Source organism: Erythranthe guttata, chromosome 4, assembly GCF_056151865.1.
Source record: "Erythranthe guttata isolate IM_541 chromosome 4, IM_541, whole genome shotgun sequence".
NCBI lineage: Eukaryota > Viridiplantae > Streptophyta > Magnoliopsida > Lamiales > Phrymaceae > Erythranthe > Erythranthe guttata.
Genome location: NC_142536.1, coordinates 19,415,709 through 19,427,523, shown reverse-complemented (window position 1 = coordinate 19,427,523; position 11,815 = coordinate 19,415,709). Strand labels below are relative to the sequence as shown.

Sequence of the window (11,815 nt, the reverse complement as noted above, 5' to 3'; positions counted from 1 at the left end):
AAGCAATTATTTCAATTTACAAAAAAAAAAATTTGACAATTTTATTTATTTATTTATTTATTTATTATATACTAAAGAAATGGCTCGAAGCAGACTGAGGGGACAAATTCCCAAAACCCCTGAATAAGTACTTTTAGAATTGCAATTTCAGCACGATGATCAAACGGGAATCTCAGCGAAGAACCCTAATCCTCAGATCGCAATAGAAATTCCATCACCACTGTACTCTTAACTCTCTCCTTCCGTCTCTTGAATAATCTTCTTCCTCTTGCAGGTAAAATTCAATTTTAATTTTAGTATTTTCGTTTGAAATACTTGCGTGCCTGCTGCTAATTCAATTTCTGGAGCTTTACTCACAAATTTTGGTTCACTTTAATCGGAACCAACGTCTTCAATTGTTATGCGATCTCAGTATACAGCCTTCTCACTTTGCCTTGAGATTGGGCGAAATGGTTAAAATTGCAGATCATGGGCCTAGGACTTGGTTTATTTGAAGTCAAATTGAATTGCACTACTAGAATTTGTTATTGATTGTGCACATTTTCACCAAAAAAAATTTGTGTGTGTGTGGGTGACAAGTTTCTTACTTGTATTCAGAAAAAAAACTTTGATCGTTGAAAAAAGGAGGAATGGTGCTAGAATTTGTTATTGATTGTCCATCTTTTCACCAATATGTGTGTGTTTCCTTTATGTGTGTGTGTGTGACAAGTTTTTTACTTGTATTCAGAAAAAAAAAATTTGATTATTGAAAAAAGGAGGAATGGTGCTAGAATTTGTTATTGATTGTGCACATTTTCACCTATTTGTGTGTTTTCTTTATGTGTGTGTGTGTGTGACAAGTTTCTTATTTGTATTCAGAAAAAAAGTTCGATTATCGAAAAAAGGAGGAATGGTGCTAGTACTAGCATTGGGTGATTTACACATACCGCACAGGGCGCCCGATCTGCCAGCCAAATTCAAGTCCATGCTTGTTCCGGGAAAAATCCAGCACGTCATTTGCACCGGCAATTTATGTATCAAAGTGAGTGTACATGGTGTATCCGATTATATTTTTTCGTTTCTTTTTCGGAAGGATTTTTGTGCTACTGTTATAATACTTAATTATTTGGCATGTTAGTCTGTACTTTGTGTCACTGTCCTAAAATCTTCGGGTTTTTTCCATGCTCTAAAATAACTTGGCTTAAGGAATATCCTAGAGATCATGGAAACTGGGAAGCTTAGATAAGAGGTCTTTATTGATAAACGGAGTAACTCGTGGTGTAATGGTTTCGTGTTTCGTTGAAACATATAAAATGATAAAAAGATAGCTTAGATAATAGGTCTTTATAGATAAAGAGAGTGACTCGTGGTGGAATGATTTTGTGTTTCACTCTGAAACTCAGAAAAATAATTGGGATAGTTAGCTAAACACTAAGCAGTGATGGCTACACGTAACTCAACGTGGAACCATGAGAATATTTGCTAATTTAAACGGGTTAATGGAATAAATTAAGTCATTTTGATCTATATGTTAAATTTTGTATAAATCCAGCAGATACTCGAATCTCTTTCGTCGGGATGAAAGAGTACTTCTCCATGAAGGAAGTTTATATGCACCTGCCCGATGTTAGTCTAATATACAGATCCTTACAGATGAGCTACAAAGTAGATACGCGGAAATTAGTCGAGTATCAAAGTTCTGATCCATTTACATTCTCGAAATATAATTTTGTGCTTTGATAGCTGAACATGTATTATCAAATTTTAGCACTAAAATAAAAACTAGTATATGTTTGTAGGATTCTCCTTATGCTGCAATATGCCGTGTTAGAGAATTTCCTCCAATTCTACGACATATTCACTGAACATGGGAAATAATTAACTAGCGCATTAATAATGACTTGCAGGAGGTTCACGACTACTTGAAAACCCTCTGTCCAGATTTGCACATTACCCGAGGCGAATATGACGACGATGCACGTTACCCAGAGACCAAAACCTTAACAATTGGTCAGTTCAAGCTTGGCATATGCCATGGTCATCAGGTCTGATTATCTAACCGTACACGCGTTTTAGTTACACACATCCACATGTATGTGTGTGTGATTATGTGTAAAATCTATGATGTAACGGGATTTTTTTTTTCCGGATGATCCATTGATGAAGGTGATTCCATGGGGAGACCTTGACTCGCTGGCAATGCTACAGCGACAGCTGGACGTAGACATTCTCGTGACAGGCCACTCACACCAGTTCACAGCGTACAAGCACGAGGCTGGGGTTGTGATAAATCCAGGGTCAGCAACGGGTGCCTTTAGCAGCATCACCTACGATGTCAACCCTAGCTTTGTTCTTATGGATATTGATGGTCTGCGAGTTGTCGTCTATGTTTACGAACTCATTGATGGAGAAGTGAAGGTCGATAAAATCGATTTCAAGAAGACAACTAACTGAACTCATTGATAGAGAATGATGCTTCTGTTATTGTGTTTTTCCTTCTTTCTTTTTTTCTTTTAAATTAATTGTTTGTAATTTTGGCTGTAGTTGGTCCAGTTTATTAGTCTGTTGTGAGGTTGAAGTACTTTTGTAATAAAATTATCAAATAACCCTTTAAATTAAGACGGTTCATATTGATAGACATAAGTATTGCTATGAAGTATGATGAGAGGAATAACAATATGCGTACACTTTTAGGGCAAATTACGGCCACCCTTGAGGCAAACTCAAATTACTAAAAAATCCATTTTGTTCGCAACTATGTATTGTTTTACGAAAACATCCATCATAGGTAAATTTGACGTTTTAAGGGTGAATCCGTAATTTACTCAATTTTTTATATCAAGTATATTAGTCGTTTCTTATTGACACCTTATGATATGTCCGAATTAGAATAATAACTAAAATATGATTAAAAAAATCAAATATTAAAAAAGAATAATTGAATTTTCTTTTGAAAATAAAATTCACGAGTAATTAATATCCAAACAAAGAAATAAATAAATCAGAATCAAAGTATTAAAGAAATTACCTACCTTGTTACGAAGGCCCATACAATTCAAAAAAAGAAAGCCCAATATATATTATATTATATCGAAAAAGGCAAAAATAAATTAAATAAATAAATAAATAAATAATTCCTTAATGAAAACCCTAGCCGAGCGGAGGAATAAACCCGTTTGTCGACTCCCCATCTTCTTATATAAACCCTTCTTAAACCCTAACTCATTTCACGCCTCTTTCAAAATTTGAATCCATTTCGCCATCCACACACCCAGCTACCGAAGAAGAAATGGAGTTTTGGGGTACGCTTCTCTTTTCCTTTAATTATTTCTAATTTATCAGTAAATCAGTAATGATATCTTATGTTTAATTTGATTAATTCGAGAATTATTTCAATTTAATAATTTTGTTCTGTATTGAAAATTTGTGTGCTTCGATTGTTAGATGGTGCTCTGTTGATATGTTTCTGCGGCTATCGTTTTTTTTTAATAAAAATATATTTTTATTTAATTATTACATGGTTGTGTGGCTGCCTAGAAATTGAATTTTTATTTTTTTACTTTGTGGGTTAAGATGCTGTGTTGAATGATAAGAGTATCTGACTTTTTTGGAGAAATAATTAAATAATTGTTAATAAATTGTTGGTAATATTTTGTCATGTGTTCTTATTTCAACTGTTGTTTGTTGGTGCAATTCAATCAGGCGTCGAAGTCAAAGCTGGACAAACTCTCAAAATTCATCCCGAAGAAGGAAAACTGATTCACATTTCACAGGTAAGAGTTGTTGATTTTTTTGGTTAAATTGTATCGCTGAAATTTTAATTAGGGCTTTGATTAATTTCTGAACTGTTTTTACAGGCAGCATTGGGTGAGGTGAAGGATGTGAAAGGAGCCAAGAATGTGCCGCTTCGTTTGAGAATCGATCTCAAAAATTTCATAATCGGAAGTCTTGCTGCAGAGGATCGAACTCAGTTGATGTTTGATTTGGTGTTCGAAAAGGATTTCGAACTCTCCCATGATTGGAAAAACGGGAGCGTCTTCTTTATTGGATACATTGCTGATGATCCCACTGACGGTACATATATACACATATAATATACGGAATAAATTATTTAACTTAATTGCTGATACATATATTCCATTCTTGATTATTTATAAGGTGATGAGTTTTCCGATGAAGACGATGAAGAGGAGGAGGAGCATGAGCATGTGCACACCGGTAAATGCGAAACACCAACCCGTGTTTTTTTTTTTTGAAATTTGAAATTAATGTAAACATAAAGTATAAGGGTTGTTTTTGTAATTAATTTTAGGTAAATGTGACCACAAGCCTGCCGAAGTGAAGGCCAAGAAAGAAGCTCCGGCGAAGCCTGTACTGACTAAGTTAGAATCCGATTCTGATGATGATGAAATCGACAGTGATGATTCCGATGAAGAAATGGCTGTGTTGGGTGAAGATGATGTCAGCGACTTATCTGGCGATGTATGTCATAATAATCTTTTATATGTGTATGTATATATATATATATATATATATATATATATATATATATATATATATATTTCTGATGCAATTGTTTTTATTTGTAATTTATAATGTCTTTATTAATCAATGTGATTTTTCAGGATTCTGAGGATGGGAGCTCTTCTGAAGAGGAAGAGTTACCTAAGGTAAGGATTTTAGTTATTTATATTTATATTTATTTTTATCAAATGTTGATTTGAATCTTTATGTGGCAAAATCTTATGTTTCTATATTGTAATTTAGGGTAAGCAGGCTAAGAAAAGACCAGCTGAACCTGCACAGCAAATTCCTGCTCCAGCAAAGAAAGCTAAAGCAGCTACTCCCGACAACAAGCAAGGTTTTGATTATAATATTATATAACCCCCCCCCCCCATTTTTCAAGTTATCTGTCGTAAATTTTTCTTTGCTCTATTTTACCTGTCTCGGTTCCAATGATTCTTTAATTATTATTATTTTATCAATTTGCCCTTGTTACTATTAATAAGCTCGAGACAACTTGTGAAAATAAATTCAACAAGAAGGGTATTTTAGTCACATTACATGATTTTTTTTTCGTGTGTGGAAAATCCATCCATATTTATTAGTTGTTTAACGGTGGGATTGTTTTCTTTTTGTTGTGTGTGTGTGTGTGTATTTGTGAGTAATGTTATCGATTTGATTTATTTAACTATGAATTTTCGGCTAAGTAATATCTTGTTGTAGGTAACAAGAAGGGCCAAAATGCTACTCCACCTTCAAAAGCAGCTGCTGGAAAAATGCCAGCTGGCAACAACAAGTCGAACGAGAAGTCCCCTAAATCTGCTGGACAATCCGCAAACAAGTCGAGCAAGAAGTATGTTCATTCTTTGTCGGTCTTTTTTTTTTTTTTTTGCATTCTGCACCCTCGTGCATACTCTAACTGCTAAAACAGCCCTAGTATTTAATTTACTATGCTGATATTTTTTTTTGTGTTTCAGAAACTTCCCCTCTGGGAAGGCTCAGGTCTCGCACTCGAAGGGTAAGCATGGAGGCAAATGAAGTTCCGATGGGTGATCGGTGAATTTCGGAAGCAATTTTGATTGATAATATTATTGCATTATAAAATTATTATATATATAGCCTTTTGAAGAGTGTTGTCTTAATCGTAGCGGATTTTGTAGCGGGGATGGGGAGTCTCGTAATCGATGTTTCTATTTCGGCAAGTTTCACTATGAATTTTAATTATTGTTTTCATGGATTTTAGATTTAATTTTATTAAAATCATTGAGTTGCAATGAATTGTTGTCGCATGTTTTCATGTTATGCTTCTCCTTGAATCTAAATTTGACTTTAGATAGATATATCGTCCTTCTTTATGGCAATTTGCGTCTAACCTCTCAGGTAATGTCAAATTATAAAATTATCTCTTATGTTTGAGTGATTACAATCACCTCCTTTAATTATGCGTTGTATTATGTGTTCATCTTTATAGTTAAATTTACCTTCTGGTTCAATGAGTGATTTTGCAAAAAAAAAAAAAAAAAAATCATAATTGATGGATAGTTGTAACTATGCAAATAAAGGGGATATTTTCGCAATTTGTCTTTACAGCGAGAGGTGATCGTAAATCGTAGTTAACCCTTGTTTCCATTTTGTAACCAAAGCCAAAACAAATTATAATGAACCTTCTCACTCAAAATTCATATAGTTATCTTATTACATTAAAAGAAAAATCTTTAAAACACACACACACACACACACACACACACACAGCTTTCAGACAACTACATGACTACAAAAAGAAGAAACACTTATTTATCTAACCCTAATAATATATATGGTTCTTTCAACCTTTTTATCCTGACTGTATAAAATGCTAACGACGTTTGCTTTCTGATCAAATCCCTTCGAATTTCTGTTGTACACGTGTGTACATTTTCTCGTATAAGTTTAGAAAAAAAAATTAAAATATTTAATTATATAATCTTCATCTTCATCTTCTACTAGCTAGGGACAAAGGTGCCAACGTAGCCAAATCCGGCAATAGTGAAGGTGATGGTTTGAAGGAATAAGTATATGAAATAATTGTTCTTCCCGTACAAGAAATCGTAGCATCCGCATACGAAAAGAAATGCCGCAAATCCGAGCTCGTGTACCGAAACCCTTTATTAAAAAAAACAAAATAATAATTAAAAAAATTCCAAAATTAATTGGAAGTAAAAATAAAATGTTGTAAGATAATTGTACCTGTCACCAAGAAACTTAAAAATGGATTTCTTGAATCCGATTGATTTGTTGTTTGATTTGTTCTTAACACCATCTCCGAGTTTTTCGGTGACTACCCATTCGTTCACTCTCTTGGCCTCGAACAAACCAATCAACGTAGCTTTTGTCCGGTGGAATGACATAACGTTCTCGAAAAGTACCCAATAGAACAACAAATGAAATGACCTGCAAAAAACAAATACAAAATTCGTGTGATCGAAAACGAAAACGGAACTAGCGATCATTTTATATATATAAAAAAATAACTAAAATAAATGAACAATGTATATGTATATATATATACCTTGGAGTTCCGACAGAATTGAGCATGGTTATAATGCAAGGAATATAAATGCTTCCCCATTTTGGAACGTATACTTCAGGCACAAGAATTGTCAACGGCAGAATTAAACAGTAAAAGAAGAAGGTGAAAAAATGGGCAATGATTTTTCGGACGAAGAAGAAGCTGTAGATCACGTAACACTTCTTGTATAGCGTAACTTTCTGTGGAAAACGTAAGAAAATTGTTTAGTTCTTATTTTCGATAAAAAAAATCACAAACTAAACAAATTTGTTTTCTTAACAAACCTTGTTTGTAGCAATGTCCATAACCATTTTCCGGAACAAATTTGCGGGCCCACACGACCACCGATGCTGCTGGAAACGGAATGCTTTGAAAGTACTAGGAAGTTCGCTTTTCACCTGTCCGAAATAAAAAATTGTAGTTTTGTCACAAATTCTAATTTAATTTTATATGGCGGGGCTAGAAGCCAGAATCAGATCGGAATTAGCATTTTTGAAGTAAACAACAAAATCATGATTCCATGCAGAAAATTTTCTCAAAAAAAATTCACCACAGTATAAAAATTTATCACCAAATGACTAATTTTAAATGACAATATATTATATTAAATTGTTGAAAACTTAAAAAAAAATTAAAAAAGATTAAAAAAAAAAAGAAAAAAAGAAAAATGTACCTGGAGGTCACCTAAGTAGAGAAATTTCCAGCCCTTAAGACCAGCCCTAACAGCAAGATCCATATCTTCTACTGTTGTTCTGTCTTTCCATCCTCCTGCCTCGTTTATCGCTCCTATTCTCCATATTCCTCCAGTTCCTAATTTATTTATTTATTTTAATTTAATTTGTTAATAACTCTTACTTTCTCTCTCACGCACACGCCACACACATTGAGCGTGTTCAAATTGATGAAACTTTACTCACCATTGAAGCCAAAGAATGCATGAGTTGCTGATCCCACTTCTTGCTCCACTTTAAAATGATAGTCCAATGACATTTCTTGCATTCTTGTCAACATACATTCATTTGAATTCACTGCAATATCATATCAATACTCTTTTTAATAAATTTATGCAATATATAAAGAAGAATAGGAAATAAAAATGGTCAATAAATTTGTATTTCGAGTTTTTGACCTCTTTTATATATTAATTGAACTTATAGAAACAAGAATTGAAATTTATTATTTTCTAATAAATTTTTATTATTAAAATAAATCAATTGGTCGGGTAATTGTCAGCCAACCGTAAACTGAAACCACCAACCCATTTATATATATGCGTTGGTTAAAAAATTATCGATCATAAAAAGTGGGTCGATAGGCCTATAAAACCGACCCATGCCAAAATTATAAAATGTTAAAATATTTTTATTTATTTAACACCTAAAATAATCTGCCACGTCACACTATAAGTTAAAGTTCGGTTTTACTACAAAACAAATTACGTTGTCGGTTGTGAAAACAGACACGTCGACACTAATTATAAACAAGATGCAGACAGGTGCGCGGGTCCACCAAATGGTGTGTGCGGATACTGAGCAGAGAATAATACCACGTTGTCTACATTAAATGACAAATCTACCCTCCACTACTACACTAAACAGTCTGTCTGCATGGAGGCAGAAAGGACGAAAATGCCCCGTTATATCTGGCCTGAACAGTCTTATTTCTAGTAAAAGGTCAGGGCAGTTTTGTCATTTTCAAGTTTAACGACAACAAATGATAGGGATAGACGGTGGTCATTAATTAGTATTTATTAATCTGACGTGGATAATACACATGCGTTAATTAAATTTTATTATTTATCCAATAACTGTAAACTGTAAACCTAACTACGAATTCAGAAAATGAGTGTAAACCTAATTCAATGTGTGTTATACTTTGGTCCACTTAGGCCAAATTAATTTAATTTAATTAAAGTTTAATAAAGGGCAATAACTTATATTAATTAAATTACAAGGATTAAGTAGTCCTTAATCTTCGTAATTAGAGGTAAGCAAAATGGTAATCAAACTTTGGTATATTAAATATGGAATTAATAATACTCATGCATTAGATTTGATTTGATTTTAATAGGGCCGTAATAGGCGGCGATTAATAGGAAAAGGGCGGGCTTAATGGGCCCGTGGGCCATGGCTTGGGCTCTAGTGTTTTTTGTGGGCCCCATTACAGCATCTATGACCTCTATAGTAATAACACCACCGACACTCTTACATAATTAAAGTAAAATAAATTAGCAAATATATGACTTGTTAATTAACAAATATTTACAAATCATAATAAATAATTAAAGTAAAAAGAAAAATGAAACTAAGGTAGTAAATCAAACGGCTTACCAAACCTCCAACGAGCTTGTACGAGGGCGATATCCGGGTTGTGGATCAAAAACGGAACGGCCCGTTTGAGAAAATCGGGTTCGGGTCGAAAATCAGCATCGAAAATTACGACATACTCGCATTGTTTGATATAGTCGTGTTTAAGGCCTTCTTTAAGCGCACCCGCTTTATAACCACCTCTCGACTCCCTAATTTGGTACTTAATATTAACCCCTTTGCTTGCCCATCTCAAACACTCTCTCTCAACCATGTCCTACAAAAAAAAAGAAAAAAACAATTAATTAAATATTAATCGAAATTCAAATTAAAAAAAATAAATATTAATTACAAAATAAACCATAACTAATTCATGCCTTCTTTTAGCATTACTATAATTCGAGGGATTGAACCATAACTGCACGCTATAAAATGCAAAATTAACTATAATTAAATCATGGTTTGTTTAGTATTACCATAATATGAAGGATTTTCAACTAATTAACATTCAACAATAATAGTAATGTTAGTAATTAGGTCAGATAACAAAAGTTTATTTCGGTTATATGTTATAATCGATAAAGTGAAGATCTACCGCTCGGCTCATCTACACGTACTAACGTGGATGTACGTACTTTTTGGCGTGTATAAATGCAGACGATATATATATTTATTATTATTGTTCTATATATACAAACCGAATAAAATTCAGGAAAACGAAATATATATATATATATATATATATATATATATATATATATATATATATATATATATATATATATATATATATATATATATATATATATATATATATATATATAAGAATTGAACACAATTGAGTGAATACCAAAATTGAATTTTCATGACCAGAATTTTTGGGTTTTACTTTTACCTGCTATCTATCTGTCAATTTATCTATATTTCTATATACATATATATATATAGTATATATACAGATATATATAGATATAAAAAGTGTAAGTATACCTTGACGACAAAATCAGTGGAATCATCCAAAACTTGAATAACCAGCCTATCAGCAGGCCACGAAAGATTACACGCTGCACCAATTGAGATCTTATAAACCTGCAACAAACCAAACAACCCCTCACCTTTTAATTTCTCTCTCTAAAACTCTCTCTCTCACACACACACACCCGCACGTGTATCTGTGTGTGAAAAAAAACAGCATAAATAATCGAAAAGGAAAAAAAGCGCAGAGACCTCTTTCTCGTTGAACATGGGGATCTGAACAAGGACAATCGGGAAATTAGCTCCGGCGGCTTCCAAATCGTCGGCGTCTTCCTCCATCGGCTCCCATTTATACCTCTTCTCTGGTTTTCTCCAGAAGAGCTTCACCAGAACAATAACAACCCCCATGTAAAGCCTCTCCATGAACACCATTATCGACATCGCCAAGCAGATGTACACGCACACCGTCAGCACCGGAACTATCAACGGCGCTTTGATTAGCTCCCATAAAAGACCGATTTGCCCCGCTATCTCCGGCGTGTATCCCTGGAATGTTTCCGGTATGAAGCTCTTCGCCGAAACCTCTGCCATTGTGAAGAGGGATTTTGGGTTTTGAGCAGAGGAGAGAGAAAGTTGTAGAGAGAGAGAGTGAGTGAGTGAGTGAGAGTGAGAAATTGAAGAGATTTTTATAGTCAAAACTTTTAAGCCCGACTGTGACTTTTATAAGGATAATTATTAATAAAGTAATTAAAAAATTAAATTAAATTAAGGTAAACTAATATGGGGGAATTTGCATTCACACACCCTTAACTATGCCCATGTTGCAACCGCACCCTAAAATGTTTAAACATTTGACATTCATATCCACTAAACCCTAATCACTAGGAAATAAGTATGGGTATATCATAATTATTTAAATTATTGGCATTCAAAATCCTTTGACTATAATAGTTTGGCAGCCACCCCATTTAATCTTTTGTTTCTTGGCAAATTACGGCCAATCTCTTGAGATAATGTTAAAGTACGAAAAAATCTCTTATATTTGGGAAATTACGACTACCTCCTTAACTATGTACTTTCTTACGAAAAAACTCTCATTCAGTAGGTAAATTTGACGCCCTAAAGATGGACGTGTGAGACAATACACAGTTGATGGGGATGATTGTAATTACTCAAATATGAGGGTGGTTTCGTAATTTGACATTTCCTTAGGGGTTGACCGTAATTTACCATTTTTGGATTATTATTTTTTTACAGAAATTTACATTTACCCTTATTTTTTTTAAAATAGTAAATAGTAAATACTATATCCAGGGTGAAAGTTGGAATGTTGAAATCCATATTAGGAAATACTTAACTGTTTTCAAATTTTGAATTTGTTTTAAGATAAGTATTGACCTTAAACGAGTTTTCAACGGTATTTTTAAAATCAAATATTGAGAATATTCACTATTTAAATGGAATGATTTAGATTTGGGTTGAGAATTTTGGAAAATAATTTCAA

At 33.4% G+C, this 11,815-nt stretch overlaps 3 protein-coding genes across 3 annotated transcripts; 2 read left to right on the top strand and 1 right to left on the bottom strand.

Annotated features, from left to right (window-relative positions):
• Nucleotides 1-73: 73 nt before the first annotated feature.
• On the top strand, nucleotides 74-2,598 carry LOC105958524 (vacuolar protein sorting-associated protein 29). Its single transcript, XM_012982527.2, has 4 exons — nucleotides 74-274; nucleotides 859-1,021; nucleotides 1,887-2,024; nucleotides 2,146-2,598. Exons 2-4 carry the CDS (start codon nucleotides 890-892, stop codon nucleotides 2,431-2,433), a joined length of 558 nt encoding a protein of 185 aa, XP_012837981.2. The 5' UTR covers nucleotides 74-274; nucleotides 859-889; the 3' UTR covers nucleotides 2,434-2,598.
• A 505-nt stretch (nucleotides 2,599-3,103) lies between these two features.
• On the top strand, nucleotides 3,104-5,760 carry LOC105958525 (histone deacetylase HDT2). The gene is made up of 9 exons (XM_012982528.2): nucleotides 3,104-3,281; nucleotides 3,682-3,752; nucleotides 3,837-4,053; nucleotides 4,138-4,197; nucleotides 4,292-4,461; nucleotides 4,605-4,649; nucleotides 4,747-4,840; nucleotides 5,206-5,335; nucleotides 5,460-5,760. Exons 1-9 carry the CDS (start codon nucleotides 3,269-3,271, stop codon nucleotides 5,518-5,520), a joined length of 861 nt encoding a protein of 286 aa, XP_012837982.2. The 5' UTR covers nucleotides 3,104-3,268; the 3' UTR covers nucleotides 5,521-5,760.
• Nucleotides 5,761-6,133: 373 nt separating this feature from the next.
• LOC105958526 (glucomannan 4-beta-mannosyltransferase 2) lies at nucleotides 6,134-10,999 on the bottom strand. Its single transcript, XM_012982529.2, has 9 exons — nucleotides 10,564-10,999; nucleotides 10,327-10,425; nucleotides 9,361-9,613; nucleotides 7,948-8,058; nucleotides 7,704-7,840; nucleotides 7,315-7,428; nucleotides 7,031-7,230; nucleotides 6,709-6,912; nucleotides 6,134-6,624 (listed from the first exon to the last, which is right to left on the bottom strand). Exons 1-9 carry the CDS (start codon nucleotides 10,900-10,902, stop codon nucleotides 6,465-6,467), a joined length of 1,617 nt encoding a protein of 538 aa, XP_012837983.2. The 5' UTR covers nucleotides 10,903-10,999; the 3' UTR covers nucleotides 6,134-6,464.
• Between the last annotated feature and the right edge of the window lie 816 nt (nucleotides 11,000-11,815).